The sequence below is a fragment of the Wyeomyia smithii genome, chromosome 2 (assembly GCF_029784165.1).
Source record: "Wyeomyia smithii strain HCP4-BCI-WySm-NY-G18 chromosome 2, ASM2978416v1, whole genome shotgun sequence".
In the NCBI taxonomy this organism is placed as follows: Eukaryota; Metazoa; Arthropoda; class Insecta; order Diptera; family Culicidae; genus Wyeomyia; species Wyeomyia smithii.
Genome location: NC_073695.1, coordinates 49,092,553 through 49,117,970, shown reverse-complemented (window position 1 = coordinate 49,117,970; position 25,418 = coordinate 49,092,553). Strand labels below are relative to the sequence as shown.

General features: G+C 37.8%; 2 protein-coding genes across 8 annotated transcripts in view; one reads left to right on the top strand and one right to left on the bottom strand.

The window, feature by feature from the left end:
• LOC129722031 (protein furry) overlaps positions 1 to 25,418 on the top strand; it is a 149,925-nt gene that overhangs the window by 57,066 nt on the left and 67,441 nt on the right. For all 6 annotated transcript variants that reach the window (XM_055675213.1, XM_055675214.1, XM_055675215.1 and 3 more), the window contains 5 exons: positions 412 to 579; positions 1,397 to 1,907; positions 2,269 to 2,379; positions 4,280 to 4,434; positions 13,313 to 13,473. In XM_055675213.1, coding sequence (XP_055531188.1) covers positions 412 to 579; positions 1,397 to 1,907; positions 2,269 to 2,379; positions 4,280 to 4,434; positions 13,313 to 13,473 — 1,106 coding nt within the window. The remainder of the gene's footprint in view (positions 1 to 411; positions 580 to 1,396; positions 1,908 to 2,268; positions 2,380 to 4,279; positions 4,435 to 13,312; positions 13,474 to 25,418) is intronic.
• On the bottom strand, positions 14,876 to 16,296 carry LOC129722039 (antigen 5 like allergen Cul n 1-like). Of its 2 annotated transcripts, none has more exons than XM_055675230.1 (3): positions 15,849 to 16,296; positions 15,412 to 15,659; positions 14,876 to 15,298 (listed from the first exon to the last, which is right to left on the bottom strand). In XM_055675230.1, exons 1-3 carry the CDS (start codon positions 16,149 to 16,151, stop codon positions 15,025 to 15,027), a joined length of 825 nt encoding a protein of 274 aa, XP_055531205.1. In that variant the 5' UTR covers positions 16,152 to 16,296; the 3' UTR covers positions 14,876 to 15,024. The 2 variants fall into 2 exon arrangements, with proteins under 2 accessions (XP_055531205.1, XP_055531206.1); XM_055675231.1 differs by having other exon boundaries at positions 15,037 to 15,298; positions 15,408 to 15,659.

Below are 25,418 nucleotides of genomic sequence, written 5' to 3'. Positions count from 1 at the left end.
AGCATAATATCATAATAATCTATGATTTGGAAATAATTGTGGTGTTGCGGTGTGTTAAGACCGTTGTTTCTCTTTCCGTCATGGCACGTAATTTAATGTATTCAGTGTTGTTACATGAAACAATCCTTCACTGCAACAGGGGTTGGAATGAATAGGAATGATAATTGTGCGCAACTGTTCAGGACTATCTAAAATTTTCAAAAACAATGTCTGCGGTTCATCACAGCCACTGACAGAACCTTTATCTAACGTCCATTTTCTATTAGCTCAATCTTCTATAATATTAAATACGTTAATCATGTAGTTTTTGTACTAATCTTATTACTTAGTTTTTTTTTTAGAAAAAAAATCGTGAAACTGTGAGGATTTGCACGCATTCGCTTTAACAGCATTGTGTTTTATTGTTTCCAGCTCATCGCCTGATTCGCTGTCAGCAGACCGGAGTGACAAATCCAGTGGAGCCACCGCATCGCCAGTTGCGCTCTACAAACTGGTAATTCCATTGCTGCGCTGTGAAGTTTCCGACATCAGGGATTCGGCCGTCAACGCCCTCGGGATGATTAACCACGATGCCCTCAAGTATGTTTGTTCGCGTGCTTTTTTTCTTCTTCAGATTATGGTTGTTTTCTCATTTTTGCATACCGTGCCAAAAGGGGAAGTTTATGTTAAACGATTTTCCCACTCCTCGTTTTTTGCTCACTGAAATGGAAACATTAAGCATGTTTATACAGCATAATTGATTGAATTCTCCTAACTGCGAATTTTTATTTAGTTTCGACATACTAAAAGCATGAAGCAGGCAGCCTTTTTGGAGAGTCGTTTAAATCACTTCCATCCTAGAGGCCCTCAAGTGTTTTTGTATCCGCCGATTAACCGGTGTCTAATTAGAGTGTTTACGATGGCTGTATTTTCATTGACTTTAGTTTAACTTTCGCGCATCTGGTCTTTTGTCGGATTGCGTTTGATGGTGAAATATAGAGTTGGTTTCAGTTTCCTGGGAATTTAGCGGGTCGCTGCCAAAATTTCACAACCGAGTTGATTTTCAAACTGTTGTTTTCACCTCCAGTGAGAACAAGTTTTCTTCAAACGATTTTTCATCTCTGTCTACTTTCTGGGTAAATTGAAAGTAATCATACCGGTTCGCTAATTCAATTATAAAATTTGGTTATCCAGACACATTACCTCCAGGTTACCATTTTTACTTTTAGGAGCAAAGAATGAGAAGTTATAATTGGTTTATATTATTTAAGGATAAGCTGATTTCTGGTGCAAGAATCCAAGAACTTTTAGCATACCTTTAAAGGTTTTCAGTATAAAAATTTTGCAGCCTGCTCCCATTCGTGTGTAATTTTTACAAAGTACTGTACATTTGTTTTTTTTTTTTCTGTATCAATAGAGACCTGATGGAAGAGTTGGTGGTTTACATTCGTGAAGCCATTGATCGCAAACAGGAAAATATGCGTAGGCGTAGACGTCGGGACGCCCTCCGGCTGCAGCTAGTGCGGGTGCTGGAGAAGATTGTTGAAAACGGCACCTTCGGCATCAGTCCCTTTGTACTGGAACGAGATGCAATGTCGCTTCATCCGACGTTCGTTGAGTACATCGATGGTGCACGACTCTATCTGGAAGCGGAAACAGACAAAGACAACAGTAGCATGCGTGAGGTTAAAACTCATTTCTGTGATTTCATACGAAAAATGATTAAAAACTTTTCGCTGGAGTCCTGCCCGACACTGCTGACGCGAGAGTTGAAGCGGAATTTAGTTAATTTGTTTGCTTCCTGGAGCGGCTCTTATGCTGTTCCCTTCGGGGGCAATAGCGGCGGAGTCAGTCACCATGCCGTCAGTAGCAGCACCATCAGCAGCATTTCGGCTGACGAGGAAAAGCTTCAGTTCAGTGCGTTACAGGTCAGTTCAGCCGTTGTTGTTGCATTGCTGTCGTAGTCTATGTGTTGGCTAACGGCATGAGTTTTTTAGTTATGAAAACGATGAATGATCATTCACTAGCTTAATTCAAAAAAAATTTGATTTTAGTATGAATGATATGGTCTAGCAACAAACTAGTTTTTGTAGAGAGATATTTCTGAAATTGGATGTTCTTTCCGGCATTTTCGAAGCGACTCTCCAGAGTGTGTAAAACACGTGACAATCACGCTAAAATATGGATTCAGATTCTGAATTCAGGAATTCCCAGATCAAATCAATCGTACCCTCTTCTGTGTATGTAACGTATTCATCCATATTTAAATCATTTTTTATGCTTCTGTAGGCTACATCGGCTCTCCTGTGCTGTGGTCCTTGCTTTGAGCCCAACCATTTAGCTGAGGATGGTGTTATATACAACTGGCTCGATATGCTGATGGCTTCGAAGGATGAAAAGGTGAGCAAATGTTTTGCTTTTTTGTTTGCTATCTGTATCCTGTTTGATCTCACAAACCGTTGATGTGCACTGCTAAGCGTAAGATTAGGAGCTGCCAGTTTTACTGAATCACGTTTATTTTATACTAGAATGCAAGGTTTCTGAAAAAATTTTATCGTTCGGAAAATGTGAAACAAACAGGCAATTAATTAAAACTAACCAAACGAAAGTTGCTATAAACACAATATGAATCTCTATATACTTAGAGCTTTTTGGCGCTAAATGATGGAGTGCTAAGACACGACTGTCTCTGGCTCAAATGATACTGATATTATTTTGCTTACCATGAAAGATTACATATGGTGTGAAAAACAACAGGTCGCGAAAGTCTCCGTGTTTTATTCAATTAAACCTTTTATTGCATTAATTTGAAGCACTGAAATTGTGCACATCGTTAACGAGAAATGCAAGTTTGGATGTTATTGTTTGTGGTGAAAATAAGCTTTTTCCGTGGAGAATAGATTCAATCTATGACTACAATACAATTTTGTACCTTAGTAGAGCTTAAAATGCACACGACAGGGTATTCTTTTAAAATGTCAAAGTATTATGTGAAATACATTAAATATTTAAAAATTATTGAGCTAAATGGTTGGTTAGAACTTTGTCACTCTGTTCAGTTTGTAAAAATAATTGATCATGAAAACATGAGTAAAAAATTATTTTGTAATCTGAGGTTGGAATGTATAATTTTTGGTTTATTGCGAATAAGTTAACAGTCTATTAAATTCATTTACAGTTCAAGTAGATCAATTGATATTTTTCATTGTTAAAAAATATAACTATAATTTAAAAAAAGTATAGTTTTCAGTTTATTGCAAACAAGTTAACAGTCTGTTAAATTAATTTACAGTTCAAGTGGATCGATTGTCAAGCTCTCTCTTGAAAACTGGTAATACTGGTTCAAGCTTAACCTATTTGAAGCGATTCACCGGAAAAAATTTAAACGACTCGTTTTCACCCGACATGCATAGCATATTCGTATGCCAAGCAGATCGGGTAGAATGTTGGGTTTTGTTTAGCAGGAAGCTCCAATCGGGTGTTGCTTGGCTTTCCTTTGCTCGTTGAAGCGCGAAATAAATTTCTTCTCAGTAGCATGCGGCGTTGGAGAACGAATTGACTACACTAAAGAAAATCTGTGGTAATCTTGTTAAGATTGTTATTCAGTTGGTTTTGATAACTGTATCACCTTACAAAAAATGTATCCTTGACGAAATAAAGGTAAACCACGCCGTAATGGAAATCATCCAGCCAGGGGCGACTCGTGGCTTTTGAACCTAGCTGTTCAACTACAATTTTGAAAATCGCAGTTTGAGGAAGTAATCACAATCATGTCCGCGTAATCACGCAAGTCTATTCTATTTGTTACTATTTGAAAGTGAAACTAAAAACCAATAAAATATTAATATAAATTTGCGATTGAAATATATTTTTTGCATGGCGTTCCCGTGTGCAATGCACAGGTTGCACTTATGGACGAGTCGCCCCTGCATTCAGCCCAATTGAGGGAAGATTTGGACTCAAAACATGTTTTACCGGTTTTTTCGTGGTAGATGGAAAAAGTTTATCATTCAACTTGGAGCCTTGTTTCAAATAGTTTTAAACAGATAATAATACTAGTAAGAGAAATATTCGATTTGTAAATCACAGTGGAATAATTGGATACATATATTCAAAATCACTTCAGTAACCAACCTACGCTAATTTGAATCGCGATAAATAAACAGTCGAAACATTTCACTCGTACTTTTAATGACTAAATAACGATTTGTATTCGATTGCGTTACACTAATCCAATGAATAAATTATGGTATGAGTGCTAACTTGTTTTTTTTTGTTTCGTTATCCTCATTTTCCCCAGATTTACGATCTCGCCAAGGAAACGGTCGTACTGCTGCTTGAATCAAACCCAGACATTGGTCAGCTACTGGAGTGGGTTATCGATCGATGCTACACGGCCTACCCACGCGAGGCAGATGCCTGCTTTCTCGCTCTGGCCGTCATCTTCAGCGCGCGGTAAGTAACGGAGGCCAGACAATTGTTGCGGTGGAATTAATTTGCTCAACAGAACATTTTACTTTTCTGGCACTGGTGAATCCGCCGTTATTAAATGTACTGCATATTCTTGACTGGTAGCAATTTATGTTGAAAGAAACAAATAGCAGCTTAGTACCATTATTCAAAAAATTTGTCATTCAAGAAACGTGTTTGAAAATTAGCAGTTATTCATCACTGCACTCTCACGTTGGTTTGCACGATACACATGTGTGCTCTAGCTAGCCTCATGAATTATTAAACTCTTGCAACTAGTTGCATCTAGGTTAGGACTAACATATGTTTAATTCGAATTAGTCTGTTCTTCCTACAAGTGCCACCTATGCAAAAATCTATAATTGACACTGTTTAAGCCGAAATGCTGCATTTCAACTATTTCTCACAGCTGCTAACAATATTATTTTACATATTTTACAACCGTAAAGCTGTATTGACAAATGCCGTGTCAACTGCTTTAACACAAGTCTCGTTATTTCCTTTGAACTGTCATTCCACAACCCCCGTTTATGCTTTGCTTTATTGCGGTGAACACTGCTATGTCTTCTGTAAGATTTCAAGAGAGATTTTCTATGCAGTCTGCACATATCTACCGTAACACTGCTTTGAATCGTTTGTTGAAATGTGTGTATATAATGCCATGGAGAAGACATAATATACCGTCTGCCGGGGTGAGATTAAGCCACGGGGGTGAGATTGAGCCAAAACGGAAAATGTTTGTATGTTCAATTACTTGAGATTTCTAAAACCTAATACCTCAAACTCGATACTTTATGAAACGTGACATATTTATTCACAACTTCAAAAGGAATATAGATAATATCAGTGAACTGTTTCACATAAATAATGTTTCAAAGTACAGGGTGAAAAACATGCGCAAATAACGTTATCCAAAAATGTCCCAGGGAAACCAACCCGATCAAGAAATCACATAAACTTACTGCTCAGTTGGTACGTTAGGTTATCGTCTCCAATGTGTATAGAAAATATTATGCATTGAATCTGTGTTGGCTTAGAAAATAATGTTTTTTCAAACTGTACACTTCATGAGCCCTTTTGGGGTGAGATTGTGCCAAGTTATAATGAACGGTACAGTGTGCGGAATTCTCATTCACGACAAAATTATATCAGTATACACCAAAACTCTTCCATTGTTTACTTAGAGTATGTTTTTTTTTTCTTCACAGCATAGGGTATGTTGTCTAGCTATGATATTATTTGAAATAATGACAAGAAGCTTACTGCTCTCACCTGTTAGATGAAAATTTACAATGATTGATATTACTTATGGAATGTAACAAAGTTTTGTACACCTATTCTATATAAACTGATGACTTTTAAAGCGAGGAAGGAGGGCTGTGGGTACGTTTCCAGCGGTTTTGAGATCTCCAATGGAATATACAGTGGTCAAATGACGCATAATAATTGAAACGAAAAGTCTTGTCAGGCTTTATGTCCTAACGTTCTTCCTTTCTAAGCTACCTGGATACGCCACTATGTGTAAAGAGACTGTCTATAAGCCACGTTCTCATAACTGGTTACTCCAGATATCGATTTGATTCAGTCATACATTTTTTATAATTCATATGAAACGTAGTTTCTGGTTAACCCCCTACAGCCCCTTAATAGTCCACGTTGTTTATGCTCGTCCCTATACTTACTGTTTTATCATTTTATTCATGTGGATTATTCGTAGATGCGCTACTGTTTGTTTAACAGGTATTGAATTCAATTTTTTGTTTTTGGCACAATTTCACCCCATAGAAAGGGTGAGATTAGGCCAAAGTTCATTTAATTTTAGCTAAATTATAGTTTATTGTAACTTAACCATATTTGCGGCAGTCGTTAACTAAACATTTAAGTGTGCATTGACGTGATTTGGATCAAGCTCATTGCCTAAATGTGTGCATTACCAGCTAAGGAACAAAAACATATCCTTTTTTGGCACAATCTCAGCCCGGCAGGCGGTACTCACTACACTTAATAAAGTGAATATCAATAAGTCATAGACCTACGAGAATCTGTTGCAAATATTGAATAAATTATGCTACTCTGTTTGTGGGGGAAAAGAAAAGTGATTTTCCGCATCAGTATACCTTGTTTAATTTGAAATAGCACACCAACTTGAATTTTTAAGCGGCTAGATATTCTGCATGCTTTATTCATGTTCACTTTGCATGCATGAGATAGTGTGAGCATAGGGATTAGCAACTAGTACTGATCAAAGAGAGGTCAGATTGCTATCTATGATTCTTTGTTCTCAAGAAAAAGAAATATCGATAGTTATTTTGGTTTCTGGCAGCTTATCCTCTTAGAGATTAACATCAAAGCGTGCATTGAAAATATATTTTTAGTGATAAAGTTAAAGGTGAAACTCACAGGTCTTATGATTTTTCTTCTCGTTAAATCGGGTTTGAATGAAAAGATAATTGTTTCCCATATACAATGTAATGATACGATTGCTTTACCAAAGCATTCTTCTGTTAATTACTGATGAAGTACTGATCGGGCATATTCTGAATATTTATTAAAAATGTGTGAATTTGTTTTGTTTTTTTTTTCTCCAAGTTCAAATAGCTATTGATGTTTTGCTACTTTTCGTGTTATTTATGTTTTGCTTACTTTTCGTGTTATTTATGGGTCCTAGAACAACTGTGCAACTTTTCAGATCGATCGGTGGAACTATATTTTTGCGCCTGATTTTTAAAGTTTCCATACGATTTTATATGGAAAAATCCAAACTGGACATCTGGACATCTCTAGAGAATATGTTTTATATTCTCTAGAGATGTCCAGTTGGCTCCCAAAAATATATTGATACATGATATTTGTAGGAAATTTTCCTGGAAAAAACTCTTCTGAAAACCGTGAAGCGATGCTTGTAGAAAAAGTTATTCATTCCAAACTGATTGAATGTCTGATGAACAGCTCACTATTGAATTTTTCCAGCAACACTGCTACAGCATACTGCTATTGCAAACTTGCCCAAGGCTGAGAAATAATTCCGCGTGGAATTAGGCTTTAAAGTGTGATCTTTGCTCATAATATCTTCGGGAAACCTCCAAGATCAATTCTACATATGTTTGGAAGTAGGGTAGGGAACATATTCTAAGCAGCTTTAGGAACCGCCTGTGTATTCAGACGAAATACTCGAAATGTGTTGGGTGAAACTCAAACAGTAGTATATCGATCTGTTCGCTATCGTTTTCTCTGTCAGAACTTGTTATCAGATTGTAAAACTAAGTTAGCAAACTTTAGCAATCAACAATCAAAGTTACCAATCGAAGGACACTATTCCAATCACCCCGAACCTATTATAAGCAGTTTCCATCTGTTTTGCAGGCGTTTTTTTCAGCATCCGAGTGGCTCCTGAATGGCTGCAATAAAGGTCGATTTGTTTCAATTGCAGTTGTTCACAGATTTCTTTGTGATTAACGGTATTTCTTATATTCGTAAGACAGCTAGAAAATCAAAGTTTTCGTTTCCATCATTGAAATTGTCGATATTGATCAAAATGCAGGAGTTTGAGGCCTGTTTTCTCCGACTGATTCAAATAGGCGCTACTGCTTAAGCCGTTCCCTACCCTAATATCAAACGCTCATGTTTGATGGTAAACGAATGAAAATTCAATTAAAAAAAGTCCCTGTTAAGCAAAATTAGATTCACTAATATTTCTATTTGGCTGAACAGGAAATGAATTTGATTCAGAAAGACCAAAAATAAAACATATATGTATATCAGCGAAATGAACTTACCACTGCGACTGTACATGGACCCATCCATCTAGCAACAATACGAAATGGCTTCAACTTATTAGAATGCTAACGGAACTTCTTTGAAGATGTGAACCGAATTTTAAATTTTAACAATTAACATTAACGAGGGCAGACTATTTGACATGACTGACGTCCCGGTTATAATAAACTCATATATAATATAGGTACAGTCAGTTTTTTTTTACGCGGGGTACATACCTCGTTAAAAAACGTGTTAATTCGAAAATCAGCGTAAAAAACGCGTTAATTGAAAAATCTGCGTTAAATAACCGCGGTAATTCAAAAATCTGCATAAAATAAACCACCAAGAAAGTCTTTAGGAAAAACTCGAAACGCTTTACGACCAGTATTGAAAATTGTTCTCTTCGACGGTTATTTCGAATCTTTTGGAGGGCGGAGGTTTTTTTTTTGACTAAGTCTTTTACTCAATAAAAACTTAGACGTTTTCAGTTCCCAACTCACGTTGATTTGAAAATCCGCGAAAAATTGATTGAATTTGCACGGTGTGTCGCGTGGAAAAACCGCGTGATTACAAAAATCGCATTAATTCAAAAATCCCCTAAAAAACCTCGTAAAGACCGCGTAAAAACCTGACTGTATACCCGGATGAACACATAAGTTTCGCATAGATCTCATAAACCAAGAGTTTCTTTCCACAAACCCACTAATAATCATGTTGTTAAGATGAACGGTGCAATCTCAAATTGGTCTGACCAAGTTAAATATTTAGGGCTAATCTATACATATAAAAATGCAGCTCTGTCTGTCTGTCTGTCTGTCTGTTCCATATAGGCTTGGAAACTACTGAACCGATCGGCGTGAAATTTTGTATATAGGGGTTTTAGGAGCCGAGAAAGGTGACTAAGATAGTTCTAGACCCCTCCCTCTTCTGGAAGGGAGGGGTCCCATACAAATGAAACACAAATTCATGCACATCTCGTAAACTAAGAAAGTAAATGGAACCAAATTTGGCAGGTGGATGTTTTTGGGGCTAACAAATATATCTATAATAGTTCTATACTCCTCCCTCTTCTGGAAGGGAGGGGTCCCATACGAATGAAATACAAATTCATGTACATCTCGCAAACTAACCAAGCAAATGGAACCAAATTTGGCAGGTGGATGTTTTTAGGGGTAATAAATATAACCATTATTGTTTGACACTCCTCCCTCTACGGAAAGGGAGGGGTTCCATCCAAATGAAACACTAATTTCTGCACATCTCAAGAACTAACCAAGTAAATGGAACTAAATTTGGAAGGTGGATGTTTTTAGGGGTATCAAATATATCCATAACAGTTTCACACCCCTCTCTCTTTTAAAGGGAGGGGCCCATACAAAAGAAACACAAATTTCGCACAGCTCGAGAACCAATCCACCAAATAGAACCAAATTTGGCATGTAAATGTTTTTAGAGGAAATACGTATGTCTATAATGGTTCGTCACCCCTCCCTCTTATGTGAGAAAGGGGTTCCAAACAAATGAAACACAAATTTCTGCACATCTCGAGAACTAACCAAATAAATGGAACCAAATTCGGCAGGTGAATATTTTTAGGGGTAACAAAGATGTCTATAATGTTTCGACACCCCTCCTTCTTCTGAAAGAAGGGGTTCCACACAAATTTCTGCACATCTCGAGGAATAATCAAGCAAATGGAACCAAATTTGATATGTTGAGGTTTTTGAGAGCAAGAACAATTTTCGACTCCAGACGCCATTGTTAAATTTAAGATGGAAACTTCCGGTTTCTATCCGGAAAATGTCTCCAAATATCATTTTAAAATCCAAGATGGCGACTTCCGGTTTCTGAAAAACAGCGGCAAATGACCAAATATGGGCGTTTCAGGGATTGTTATGATGCATTGAAGCCACAAACCGACCTCAGACAACATTTTGAATTGTAAGATGGCGACTTCCGGTGACTGTAAAAGAGACGAAAATGACCAAATACCACCCAATATGGGTGTTTCTTTAACCAGAATGACGCGCAGAGGCCAGAAATTGTCTCTGAATACCATTTTGAAATCCAAGATGGCGACTTCCGGTTTCTGAAAAACAGCGAGATATGATCAAATACCACCCAATATGGGTATTTCCGAAATCGTGATGATGCACTGAAACCACAAATCGACCTCCGACAACATTTTGAGTTGTAAAATGGCGACTTCTGGTGACTGGAAAACTACCGAAAATGACCAAATACCACCTAATATGGGTGTTTTTTCAACCAAAATGACGTTCGAAGGCCAGAAATTGTCTCCAAATACCGTTTTGAAATTCAAGATGGCGACTTCCGGTTTCTGAAAATCAGCGGCAAATGACCAAATATGGGTATTTCCGGAATTGTTATGATGCACTGAATCCACAAATCGACCTCAGACAACATTGTGAATTGTAAAATGGCGACTTCCGGTGACTGGAAAAGAGACGAAAATGACCAAATACCACCTAATATGGGTGTTTCTTTAACCAGAATGACGCGCAGAGGCCAGAAATTGTCTCCAAATGCCATTTTAAAATCCAATATGGCGACTTCCGGTTCCAAAACAACAGTGGCAAATGACCAAATAACACTCAATATGGGTATTTCCGGGATTGTTATGATGCACTGAAGCCACAAATCGACAACATTGTTGTTCATTCAGGTAACATTGTGAATTGTAAGATGACGACTTCCGGTGAATGTGAAACTGCCGAGAATGAGCAAAAACCACCCAATATGGGTGTTTCTTCAACAAGAATGACGCTCAGAGGCCAGAAATTGTCTCCAAATACCATTTTCTCCGGTTTCTGAAAAACAGCCAAAAATGGCCGATTTTCATCCAATAGGATATGCTTCGATACGAGAATGATACACAGGAGTTAGAATCGACCACAGACACCATTTTGAATTCTAAGATGGTGACATCCGGTTTCTAGAAAACAGCCGAAAATGACTAAATAACACCTATTATGGATGTTTCTTGAACCAGAAATACGCTCAGGGGCCAGAAATTGTCTCCAAATGCCATCTTAAAATCCAGGATGGTGACTTCCGGTTTCTGGAAAATAACCTGAAGTGACCAAATACCACCCAATATGAGTGTTTCTTTAACCAGAATGATGCATGGAGCTGAAAATTGACCTCAGACACCATTTTGAATTGTAAGATGGCAACTTCTGGGAAATAGCCGAATACTACTACATATGAATTTTTACGTAATCGAAATAATGTAAAGAAGCCAAGCATTGACCCTGGACACCATCTTGAATTCGAAGATGACCACTTTCAGTTTCTGGAAAACAACGAAAATAACTGAATACCACCCAATATAAGTATTTCCGGAATAGAGGTGATGTACTGAAGGCAAGGCTCCAAATAGAATGAAAAAAAACTTGGTTCTGGCTTTCTGCTATCAAGTTTCTTTTTTTTTGCATATGACGATTCCCCACCCTAATAAACACATCGCAAGAAAAGAAATCAATGAATTTGGAATATTCGAAATTATTCAATTAAACACAAGAATGGGCGGGACGAAGTTTGCCGGGTCAGCTAGCTTATGATAAAAATCTTACTTTCAAGGAGCACATTGAGAATATCCAAACAAAGTGCAATAAATATATAAAACGTTTGTATCCTCTTATCAACTGAAATTCTAGACTTTGTCTCAGGAATAAACTGGTAATTTACAAACAAATATTTAGACCAGCAATGTTATATGCAGTCCCCATCTGGACAAGTTGTTGTATATCCTGAAAGGAGATGCTTCAAAGGATTCAGAATAAACTTCTGAAAATGATATTGAAGCGTCGCTCGCAGGCTGACTAATGTGGAAACATTAGAAGATATGTCAAACCAAATTATCAATAAGTTCCGACAAAAATCGTTGCAATCCTCAATTACAACGGTTAGCTCACTTTATAGTCAGTAAGATAGGTGTAAGATTAGGCTAAGGTTTAATTTTAAATTACTTTTTTTTTGTCTTGACAAGCAAGTTTACAATTTTCCTACAATTATATTCACTTAACTGCGGAAGCTATTACAATCTTTTAATGAAATAAAAATTAAAATATTTGTAATAGTGTTGATATGTCACCGTTTGTGGCAGAACACACAATATAAATTCTGAATAAATATTAGTAAATAATTAATTCATCACAAAACATCTCCTCCTATGAAAAAAAAGTTTCGCATAGATTCCCAAGGAGGACTTTGTAATCGTGGGTATCCTCGATAAGTAATTCTGAAGAAATACATTCTCAAGACAGCCCAGTATATGGGACTAGGATTCTTGAATGAGAATCGTGCTATGAGAATTTCTCGAATATGAGACCTTTTACTTTAATCTCACTTTAAAATTCTAGTAGCCTTTGCAATTTTCATCCAATTTCAATAGTTTTAGATTCAGTGATTTTTTTACTTTCAAGAGAAAGAGAGGAAGAATCATCTCTGGACACTGCTTATTTGAAAGTTTATTAGTTACTGAATCTCTTGGTGCTAAAGCTATTGAAATTGGATGAAAATTGCAAAAGTTACAAGAACTGAAGGTTAAAGTAAACGGTTTCGTATCCGAAAAATTCTCATAACACGATTCTTTTTCAATAATCAGTCACAGTCATTTACATATAGTAGTTTTACTTATCATTCATGCAATTTAGAAATTTAGTTGCTAATTTCAGCTATGTGTTTTCTACCAGATAGCAATACTATGTGGACAAATGAAAGACATTTGTTTTCTTATCATCATCATGTTTTCTTATTATAAGTTTGTTATGGCAAATGTATTTTATTATAACTTTACAACTCATCGCTAGTAGTGGGGTAGGGTCAACATATCCAAATAAAGGCAATCAATCGGACAGCGAAATACTTGAAGTTGCTGGAATTTGCTACCTTTTTACTGTCCGCCAAAGTCTAATACGATTTGTTCCAAATTCATGCTTCACTGCACATCGACTGACCAGTATCGACTTTTAAGTGGCACTCTTCTGAGAAAAGTAACACAAGTTTACGACTTCATCGGTCAAACGGAAAAAGTATGATTGAGGTTATTGACGTTTCCCTTTTCGATGTTCACTTTCAGCGAATATCCATGTGATCACTACACATCGGTTATCAACGTCACTCTCTTGATGACCGGATGTCCACGCGTCGAGGTTCACTCAACCGCGCTCCAGCTGCTGCAAATTTTAGATAAACGATTTTTCGGAAACGTTGGCCCGCTGCAGTCCGAAAACGATAGAGGTATGTATATGGTGAAGCTTGGCGCTTGACATGTTGACAATTTTTAAGTGGGATGGTTATTAAAATGCTCCATCAACGAACGTCAGGCAATGCGCTTTTTAATATGAATAACGATGCCCGCCAGGAAAATGAGAGAAAATCGATTTCCTCATTTTCTACTGCTTTATCGATGCCCAGCGGCGGTCAGCCGCGATGGATTGCAACGTGACTGCGAATAATGGTACTTCAATTAATCGCTGGCAAGCACTATGATATCGGAAAAACAGAAAAGCTTACACTGGGTTGACAGAAATCTGCGTATGGTTTACGTTGTTGCTTGTGAATGGAAACGATTCATCACCGTTTGTAGTTCCTCTAGAATTTACCTTATTCTAAAAAGCGTGACTCTATATTTTTTCACACTTCAATTGACGTTGATAAATTGGTGTTTGGTTTGCTATTAGGATCGGTCAGTTCTAAAGCTTTTCGGTGTGTATCGTTAAGGCATTTTAAATTGTGAAATTTCCCATGAGCTTAAACGGGTAGAAAGAAGCACCACTGAAAGTGGAAAGCGGTTTGGTTTATTTTAACGACCCTTTTTCCCTTATGGTCGCTTATATTGCAGGAGGTTGGACAAGGTTGCATCAGTGGGTAATCCATTCGCTCGCGGGGAGCAGGCGGTCTCTGACGAGAATAAAATGTTTCTGACGCTACGCACGATATTTCTGAGGCAGTCCCGCGGCGCAAAGCACGAATTGTGTTACGTTACTGCTTGTTGTTATAAAATTAAACGACATTCTTTGCATTTGCGATAAATGTGAAAATGACTCATTTTGAATTCTCTTCGCGCCGTTAGTACCGATTCTGCTGGTCGATATAGGTTTTTATGTTTATTAAGATTGGAGAAGAACGTAATTTATAAACCGAATTATTAGCGAAAACATATAATAGAGATAAATATTCCATAACACAACTAACAATAAAGTAAATGCTCTCTAATCAGAATTGTATCGGAATTAGCAAAAAATGTGCTAGAACAAAAGTTAAGGCGTAAATAATGTTTGATTGCGCGAATAGGGCATTTTAAAAGGTGTACCAATAAATAAAATATAACATGTTGGAAAATCTTGATTTTGTTTGAAATGAAACCATAAAATCAAACAAATAGGTTGAAAAGTTTTTTTTGTAATCTTGTAAGCCAATACAGCATGCGAAATGAGTATAAAGTCTCTAATTTCGTTTTGTTTTTTATCGACCTTTTTTTCCTCATGTTTAAACTTACCTTTACCTATATAAATTCAAAAGAATATTTCTCTGTATTGCTTTTTTGCTCAAAAAAAAATACTACCTAACTTCGACTGATGCCCCTCACTGGCCACATTAATAAAGTAAGGTTGAACTGAATAAAAAAAAATCCAGCAGCTACGTATGCCTTTAATTTCATTGTTTTGAAAACTAATTTGTGTACACCTGTTCTATTTCCTGTGCTAACACGACACAGATCATATTAAGTTGCATGACTGAGTGCTGGGGTCATGTTATTCGCCAATGCTTTTGATTTTCTAGTGCATGTTAGCGATTCGGTTTCTGCTTGTTAGTTTTCGCCGTATTGCTGCCACACAAACAGGAATATTGTTTCGAACGAGATCTGCACTTTTCTGCGGGAGTGTCGCTTTTCACGTACGAAGGTTCTTGCAGGAAGTTACTAGCGGAATAATTACACACTAGGTAGTGGGTTGGGCATGGCGAGGTGAATCCAGCACGCTGAACGTTGTACACAACGAGACTGCAGCCAATTCGTTCTACCTGGTCGTTCACCATAACAGTGAAATGCCCAATTGGACCACTGAAAAAGTTTTAGGAAACATCAGCATATATATTCGTGCTAGTTCTATAGGATAAATGACATTTTTTTATAACAAGTCTGGGAAACACCTTTAAGTGTCACAACATACAAACCCGTCCACTTTTCCAGGAAAGCTATCAATCATCGCTGGAGTGGTGTTTTGGTGTTCCAGGAACCAAACGTTGATACTGGCGGTAATAACTTCCTCTGGTTTTAGTGGTGCAGCTTTACCGCAAATCGTTTTGGATGCAATATTCTGTCCCGGCCATTCGAACTTACTCGTGCTGCGACACCGGTCGTGACCATAAACACATCGCCTTGCGTTGCACCAGGCCAAATGCTGTAACTCATTGTCCCACAGCTGAAATGATAAAGTGTACCAAATTAATTTTGCAATTCTTCTGAGGCAACACATCCATTGGCCATTCGAGCCAACGTAAATTTGTTTTTGGAATCACTTTGACCTCTGCATATTTAATATCGATTCGTAGAACTAAAGTTTAACACGAAAAAAAGAGATTAATGCCATTGCCATCTCCAGAGATAGTACCACTTCCGGCATGCCAGCAGCTGGCTGATGCGGGATTACCAATCCGCACGCTATAGAATTTCGTCTAGTGTTATGTTCTCGTAGGATCAGCGACTTCAGTCTGCTGTCGATGGTTACTTTGCGGGGGCGTTTACCGGCGCATTGCGATCCGTAGGATGTCTTTGTTTGTGAACCACAACCACAACCGATGTTTCGTTCGGCATCGGGACATGAGTCTTTGCGGCAGTATTTATCGGCTTCACGGCTCAAATCTATTTGCAACACTAGCGCAGTACACAGCAGAAATAGCGCTACTGGGTTCATTGCTTTTCACCGGTAGCGGGGGAGCACGATGATTATGCGGACGCAAATCAATGATTGAGAATTACGTAGGAGACACTAATCAAGTTCACGACGGTTCGCTAGGTAACCGTTCGATATGAATTCACTACGTAAACATCTTTTTCTTTCTATGGTAACGCTTATTAAACAACTTACTGTCAGAAGGGCTTTTATAATAGAGCAGGGACTTGTTTCTACCACTCGTGATATACTAGTTTTGTTCTACAAATTTATGGAGAAGTCATGAGTTAAACTATCGGTGTGAACAATAGCTGCAGGGTTAAACTTTTTTTCTCACGTTGCAGTAATCGACGGGTAAACGTGACGTGGAAAACTTGTTGTAGTTTACACTGTGTAGATATATATATATATATATTTAATAGAAAAACATGGCGCCACTGGGACTGAACTTTTCTGTTACGCTACCAAGTCATTTTAATAGAGCAAAAGGTACACTTCGACACATCCAGAATATATTATATTTCAATTTGCAGGACATCAATTCCTAGTGAAATCGTATTGAAAATTCTGAAAACTTAAAGAAACAATTTTGATTACGCTGAAATTTCGTATATATGTTCTCGGCTAGAGGACACATGCCTTGTTAGATCTATTTTAAAATATTGTAGTGCGTGTTTTTCAACCATGTAAAATTTATGTTATTTAGAAACTTTCGAAAATTGTCGTAGCAAAAATTACTTTCGAATTATTCCGAAGAACAATTTTTTGGAGCAATGGCTAGGACACCATACAAAGCCCTACAAGTTTTTTTATATCTTCTACCTTTGCATCAATATGTACAAATCTTGAAGCGGAAAAAAGTGCTGTCAGGCTCAAACGTGTTAAAACTTCTCTGAAAAGGGATTTTAAGGTACATTTACGGATCCGCAACGCGATCCTCCCAGTTGGTCCAAACTGGCCTGACAAGCCAGTCGTTGTATGTTTGAGTCTCGGCTCGGAAGAGACTGTTAGTGTCACTAGTACACTTAACAGTTGGCTGCGAAGTCTGTGTATAATAAACAGAAGGTCGAGTTCCGAATCGGAATGTAGCACCAAGGCTTTGCTTTGCTTACGGATCCGCAAAGATTTCCAATAGAACACCTTAGTAAACATGAATGAAGACTGGACTAATTTCGATGTTTCCGCGCAACAAATGGAAAGAAGGAGGTCCTAAATCTTGTCTAGGAACACTCTTATTTTATACAGAGAGGCAAAAAGTGAAACTTAATTCCATAGAGCCCTTCACATAGTGGTATGGTTTAATTGGCAAAGTTGTAGAAGATTTAAAAATATGAAACTTTGTAAAATCAGCAAAATTTCTATCTTCGTTGAGTGCAAAATATGGAAATTAATCAAAATTTAGTTTTTTGTTCTTAACTTTTGTTAGTTGCATTTTATAAAAAAAAATTGTTTAGAGGTTGTTTAATTATCTAATAATCATTTTTTTATTTTTTTTTCACAAAAAAAAATAATTTTTCGGAAACACAAAATTGTTATCTACAACTTTACCGAAGACTAGGATTCGTTGTTTTGCTTTCGTCTCGATTAGACGCAAACTGTTCATCTCCGTTTGAGTTCGCAAAATAACAATACACGAGTTATCGTACGGGTGTTTTTTTTTGTCGATTAGTTCTTGTGCTGCGCGATAACAATAGCCTGCAGTTTATCGGCAGAAACATCTTCTGCACACTGGTAGGGGCAGGCTACCCCGCCAGTGATCTGATACGCAGCTGATATATCAGCAAGAATAATTTTCCCGCACCGCTGTTACCCCGCTAGCAGCACGGACCACCATACGATCGAGCGAGTCAACTACAAGTGGAATCTACAAGGTCGCGTGTAGGATACGGCCACTGTGTCACAACACGAAGCTGGATCGTCATTGTTTGTTCTGCGGAGACGCTCGATTAATCCTGCTGTCAGCCGTGAGGTCGTGACTTAGACGTTCGGTGAAGTATTCACTTTAGAATTTTTATCATTATTATTAATATTATTATTGTTATTGTTATTATTATAATTATTATTGTTATTATTATTATTATAATTATAATTATTATTATTATTATTATTATTATTATTATTATTATTATTATTATTATTATTATTATTATTATTATTATTATTATTATTATTATTATTATTATTATTATTATTATTATTATTATTATTATTATTATTATTATTATTATTATTATTATTATTGTTATTATTATTATAATTATTATTATTATAATTATTATTATTATTATTATTATTATTATTATTATTATTATTATTATTATTATTATTATTATTATTATTATTATTATTATTATTATTATTATTATTATTATTATTATTATTATTATTATTATTATTATTATTATTATTATTATTATTATTATTATTATTATTATTATTATTATTATTATTATTATTATTATTATTATTATTATTATTATTATTATTATTATTATTATTATTATTATTATTATTATTATTATTATTATTATTATTATTATTATTATTATAATAATAATAATAATAATAATTATTATTATTATTTTTATTATTATTATTATTATTATTATTATTATTATTATTATTGCTATTATTATTATTATTATTTTTATTATTATTATTATTATTATTATTATTATTATTATTATTATTATTATTATTATTATTATTATTATTATTATTATTATTATTATTATTATTATTATTATTATTATTTTTATTATTATTATTATTATTATTATTACTATTGTTATTAGTATTAGTATTACTGTCTTTGTTTTTATTTTGATCCATTGTAGTTTAAAAAATTGTTTTTAAAATTTAATAGCAACTACTTGACCCCCCCCCCCCACATTCGAACCATTATCGTTTGTGTGCGGTAGAGCGTAACGCTCCCGCAAAATGGACGACATGCAGGTGCAACTATTCCTGGATGTGGAAACAAATGGGGAAGAGATTGAGATCTCCCCCATCAATTCCCCTCTACCTTCCCCGCTTTCTAGCCCCGTCCCAAGGGTACCGGCAACACGGGTGAAAGCTTACCCAGATGCTTCGAAAGGTCCGTTCGTAGTTTACTTCAGGCCCATGAAGAAGCCTCTAAATATTATTCAAATCGGCAAGGACCTGGCAAAACAGTTTTCGGACGTAACCGAAATTACAAAGGTTAGACCGAACAAACTGCGAGTTGTTGTGAGTGGCTTGAAGCAAGCAAACGCAATTGCTAGCTACGAGCTCTTCACGAGAGAGTTCCGCGTGTACATCCCTGCCAAGGACGTGGAGATCGACGGTGTGGTTACCGAAGTAAGCCTCACGGTCGATGACATTTTGCGTCACGGGGTTGGCTGCTTCAAGAACCCCCTGATTCAAAATGTAAAGATACTGGATGTCAAGCAATTGCATTCAGTATCCATCGAAGAAGGGAAGAAGAAATTCTTCCCTTCGGATTCCTTCCGTGTAACATTCGCCGGATCCGCACTGCCGAACTACATCTCTTTGGACAGGGTTCGTCTGCCTGTACGCCTGTTCGTACCGCGGGTCATGCATTGCCAAAACTGCAAGCAGTTAGGTCATACAGCCACCGAATGCTGCAACAAGGCACGCTGCAGCAAGTGCGGAGGCAATCATGCTGAGACCGCTTGCAGTGAGAATACTGAAAAGTGTCTTTACTGCGAGGGAACTCGGCATGACCTTTCGGCGTGTCCCGCGTACAAACAGCGCGAGGAAAAAATTAAGCGTTCCCTCAAGGAACGATCAAAGCGCTCTTTCGCAGAAATGCTGAAGAGTGCTGAGCCACCCTCGACAGGAAACATCTTTTCCTTTTTACCAACCGATGAGGGTACATCTGACGATCCCGTCGAAGGGTGTTCTTATGCCATGCCAGAAGGATCTAGGAAGAGGAGAATGATCAACTCTCCTAATCTTTCTCGCTAAAGGTCGCAAGATAACCCCTAGCGGAATGACCAATAAGCCAACACAAAAAGGAAGCGGTGAAGAAAAACCGAAGCAAGTACCTCCCGGTTTTAATTTTAAATCAAACCAGGAGTACCCACCGCTTCCTGGGGCACCAAAAACCCCTCGTGCACCCATTTCTCGATCAGAAGACATAAAAGAAACAGGGTTCATAAAATTTTCTGATATTGTGGACTGGATATTTAAAACATTCAACATACCAGATCCCCTACAAAATATTCTTCTTGCCCTTCTTCCTACAGTGAAAACCTTTTTGAAGCAGCTAGCAGCAACTTGGCCCCTCATTTCAGCTATCATATCTTTCGATGACTAATACGGCGAAAGAGGTTAGGAATTTTATCACTGTATTACAGTGGAATTGCAGAAGTATCATCCCCAAATTCGATCTATTTTCTCATTTAATAAATACATACAATTGTGACGCATTTGCGCTCTGTGAAACCTTTCTCAATTCAAACGATCAACTCAATTTCCACGATTTCAACATTTTTCGTCGAGATCGAGACTCACACGGTGGAGGGGTACTTTTAGGGATTAAAAAGTGCTATTCCTTTTTCCGAATCGACCTCCCCTCGATCTCGAATATTGAAGTCGTTGCCATTCAAACGAATATGAATGGAAAAGACCTATGCCTTGTTTCGTTATATATCCCTCCATCCGCGCGGATTGAACAGAGGCATCTCACTGATATATCAGAGCTGCTTCCCGCTCCTTTTTTGATATTGGGAGATTTTAATTCTCACTGTTCGCTATGGGGGTCGCTGTACGACGACAACCGATCTTCTTTAATCTGTAACTTAATCGACGACTTCAATATGACACTTTTGAATGCTGGGGAAGCGACACGTGTACCTAATCCTCCAGCACGCGAAAGCGTGCTTGACCTATCCCTTTGCTCGACATCACTAGCGTTAGATTGCCAGTGGAAAGTAATCAATGATCCCCACGGTAGTGATCACCTACCAATCGTTATCTCAATTGCTAATGGGTCAACTCCAACGGATCCAATCAATATTGCGTATGACCTCACACGTAACATTGATTGGAAGTCCTATGAGACCATAATATCGCAACGAATCGAGTCCCACGTGGAACTTCCTCCGGAGGAAGAATACGCGTTCCTTTCTGGCTTGATCATTGACGCCGCGACTCAAGTTCAGATGAAACCGATACCCGGGGTAACGATTAGACGGCGCCCTCCCTCCAAGTGGTGGGACAAAGAGTGCTCAGACCTGTACGCGCGGAGGTCCTCGGTGTATTTGGCCTTCCGAGAACAAGGCACTATCGATTTGCTCCGAAAGTACGATGTACTGGATAGACAAATGAAGAGCTTGATAAAAGCAAAAAAACGCGGATACTGGCGGCGGTTTGTGAACGCGTTGTCGAGGGAAACAGCGATGAGCACTCTTTGGGATACCGCCAGGCGCATGCGGAATCGTAACGTTTCGAAAGAGTCCGAGGAGTATTCAGATCGCTGGATACTCGATTTCGCCAAAAAGGTCTGTCCGGACTCTGTCCCCGAACAGAAGACCTTTCGCGACGCGTTTTTAGTAGCTACGGAAGAGCCTCCATTTTCGATGTTGGAATTTTCAATGGCTCTCCTCTCGTGCAACAATAAAGCTCCAGGGTTGGATAGAATTGAATTTAACTTGTTGAAGAATCTACCCGACTCTGCAAAAAGACGCTTGTTGAACTTGTTCAACAAGTTCCTTGAGCTCAACATTGTTCCGCACGACTGGAGGGAGGTAAAAGTCATTGCTATTCAAAAACCCGGAAAACCCGCCTCTGATCATAATTCTTATAGGCCGATTGCTATGCTCTCTTGCCTCCGGAAATTAATGGAGAAAATGATCCTCTTACGGTTAGACAAATGGGTCGAAACAAATGGTTTACTCTCAGATACTCAATTTGGCTTTCGCCGGGGCAAAGAAACGAACGATTGCCTAGCGTTGCTTTCTACCAAAATTCAACTCGCCTTTGCTCGAAAAGAGCAAATGGCTTCTGCATTCTTGGACATTAAGGGGGCTTTTGACTCTGTCTCTGTTGAAGTTTTAACCGAGAAACTTCATTCGCAGGGACTTTCACCAAATTTGAATAATTTTTTGCTCAATTTGTTGTCAGAAAAGCATATGTATTTCTCACATGGTGATTCGACAACTTCCCGAATTAGTTACATGGGTCTTCCCCAGGGCTCATGTTTAAGCCCTCTCTTATATAATTTTTACGTCAATGACATCGATAAATGTCTTGCAAAATCATGCACGCTACGGCAACTTGCAGACGATAGCGTTGTATCCATTACTGGAAGCGAGGCTAACGATCTGCAAGGACCATTGCAAGATACCTTAGACAATTTGTCTGAATGGGTTCTTAAGCTGGGTATCGAATTCTCTCCGGAGAAAACTGAGCTGGTCGTTTTTTCTAGGAAGCATAACCCAGCTCAGCTGCAGCTGCTACTAACGGGTAAAACAATCACTCAGGTTTTAGTCGCTAAATATCTCGGGGTCTGGTTCGACTCTAAATGCACCTGGGCTTGCCATATTAGGTATCTGACACGAAAATACCAACAGAGGAATAATTTTCTTCGTACGATTACCGGAACCTGGTGGGGAGCCCATCCAGGAGACCTTCTAAGGCTTTACCAAACAACGATATTGTCTGTAATTGAATACGGGTGTTTCTGCTTCCGCTCCGCAGCAAACACACATTTGATCAAACTGGAACGAATACAATATCGTTGTTTGCGTATTGCCTTAGGCTGCATGCAGTCGACCCATACGATGAGTCTTGAAGTGCTAGCGGGTATTCTTCCGTTGAAACATCGTTTTTGGAATCTCTCTTACCGGTTACTAATTCAATGTACGGTCATGAACACATTAGTAATTGAAAATTTCGAGAGGTTGGTCGACCTTCAATCTCAATCCAGATTTATGACTTTATATTTTGACTTTTTGAGCCATTCAAGATATTAATCCTTCTTCATACGATTCCTCCAATGTCGCACTTTTAGATACTTCTAATAATGCTATATTCTTCGACACCACCATGAAACAAGACATTTCTGGTATCCCGGATCGATGCGACCCCAAGAGATCCCTAAAATTTTTTCCAATAAGTTTAAACATGTTAGTTATGATAAAAGGTTTTACACTGACGGATCTTATCTAGATGAGTCCACTGGCTTCGGTGTTTTCCACGAAAATTTTACCGCCTCCTACAAACTCGATGCTCCTGATTCCGTGTACGTCGCAGAACTTGCTGCCATTCAGTACTCTCTTGGGATCATCGAAACCCTGCCCATAGACCACTACTTCATCTTCACAGACAGTCTCAGTGCCATTGAGGCGCTGCGATCGATGAAGACTGTGAAGCACACCCCGTATTTCCTGGGGAAAATTCGGCGGTTTTTAAGTGCTTTAACAGATAAAAATTACCGGGTTACCTTAGCGTGGGTCCCTTCTCATTGTTCCATTCCGGGCAATGAAAAGGCTGACGCTTTAGCTGAGGTGGGTGCTGTTGACGGCGATATTAATGTAAGACCAATTGCTTATGACGAATTTTTTAGCATTTTGCGTCAGAGAACACTCAACAGTTGGCAATCATCATGGAACTCAGATGAACTGGGACGGTGGCTACATTCCATTTTTCCTAAGGTATCGACGAAAGCATGGTTCAAGGGGTTGAATGTAGGTCGGGACTTTATTCGCGTGATGTCCAGACTTATGTCCAATCACTATACGTTAAACACGCATATCTTTCGTATAGGGCTTGTAGACAGTCACTGCGTTTGTGGCGATGGCTACCATGACATCGAGCATGTTGTTTGGTCGTGTACCGAATACTGTGGTGTTAGGTCTGAGCTTATAGATTCCCTTCGGGCCCGAGGAAAACAACCGAACGTACCCGTTAGAGACATTCTGGGAAGCGGTGATCTCCAGTACATGACACAGCTATACGGGTTTATAAAAAATGCTGGCATTAAAATTTGATTTCTTTTATCTATTTGCTAGAATACAATTTCTGTCACAAACTGAAAGAGAATGATACACCCGGCTGGAGACACTAAAACGAAGACTCGGCATCTCTATGTTTACACAGACACCTCAGACCAAAACTGCTCAAATAGAACATCACTGGTTAGCCACGTACAAATGAATACATTCTGTAATATAAAATAGTTAAAAACAAAATTGTAACACCCCTCCTCTCACCTTAAATCCCCACTAGCTCGTAGTCGGCCGCGAGAATAAAAAAAAGGCCTCCCTCTTTTCCCTGCTAATTTAGAATTTAAAAAAAAAATGTACTTGGCTCAGTTAAACATAAATTGTATCGTGCCGTGTCAAATAAACTATTTAAAAACTAAAACTAACTTCACCGAAGACATCATACCGATCAAACAAACCGTTTTGACCCTAAAAATATTTGTAATCATCAATACCTCCCCAAAATAGCATTTTTCAATAGCTTCTCAAAAATAAGTCGTGTTCCAAAAAATTGAATATATAGCACAACATGGCATCTTTTGCCTATAGAAAAATCTATGCAATGTTTCAGCGAAATCAAAAATAGTCGATTAAATTGGTTGCCCGTTTTTTGTGGAATTGCTCATAGGGTAAAAAGAGGCAAGTGGAATCAAGATGTCAAAACTTGTCCTTTAAGCTAAGCTCAAGTAGCACAATCTGTTTGTGGTTTCATTTGTCGCGATACATTCATATTACAGAACGACGAGCATATGTTACTGTAGGTTTTCATTTAATAACAATACTAACTGTTGTGTGCCAAGTGATAGAGGAATGGTGTATTAGGCAAAGTTGTGGACCATGTGCAAACATGAAACTTTGCTGAATACGATATTCCTATCTTTATTGGGAACGGAATTACAGAATATTTCGTATGAAAGTAACTTAAATTAAGTTTTTCGTACTTAACTTTTGTTAGTTGCATTACTCAGGAAAACATCGCTCTAAAGAAGCATACAAACTCACGTTTTAGTTGAAGATCAAATATCTCGCGAATTTTTCCTACAGTTTAAAGCATATTGTAGCTATTTCTTCCATAACTTTAAGCACGTATAAGGTAAAAAGTGGCTGGATGGGGACAAATAAAACTTACACACCAGTTTGTAGTACTTGAGTTAAACTTTGGGGATAAGTATTGACGTCATGATTCCACTTGCCTTTTTCATCCTATACGCTCTTGAATTTATCGAAAAAATAAACTAAAATATGCCATAATTTTGTAAAGCAAAATCCTGGATGTGTAGTCCTCGACAAAAACGTG

Excerpts from the sequence above, each read along its gene's own strand:
- LOC129722039 (XM_055675230.1), bottom strand. The coding sequence starts at position 16,151 with ATGAACCCAGTAGCGCTATTTCTGCTGTGTACTGCGCTAGTGTTGCAA. Across the intron at positions 15,660-15,848 it reads CTGCTGGCATGCCGGAAGTG|CTGTGGGACAATGAGTTACA; the intron begins GTACTATCTCTG and ends TTATCATTTCAG. Across the intron at positions 15,299-15,411 it reads TTTCCTGGAAAAGTGGACGG|TGGTCCAATTGGGCATTTCA; the intron begins GTTTGTATGTTG and ends AAACTTTTTCAG.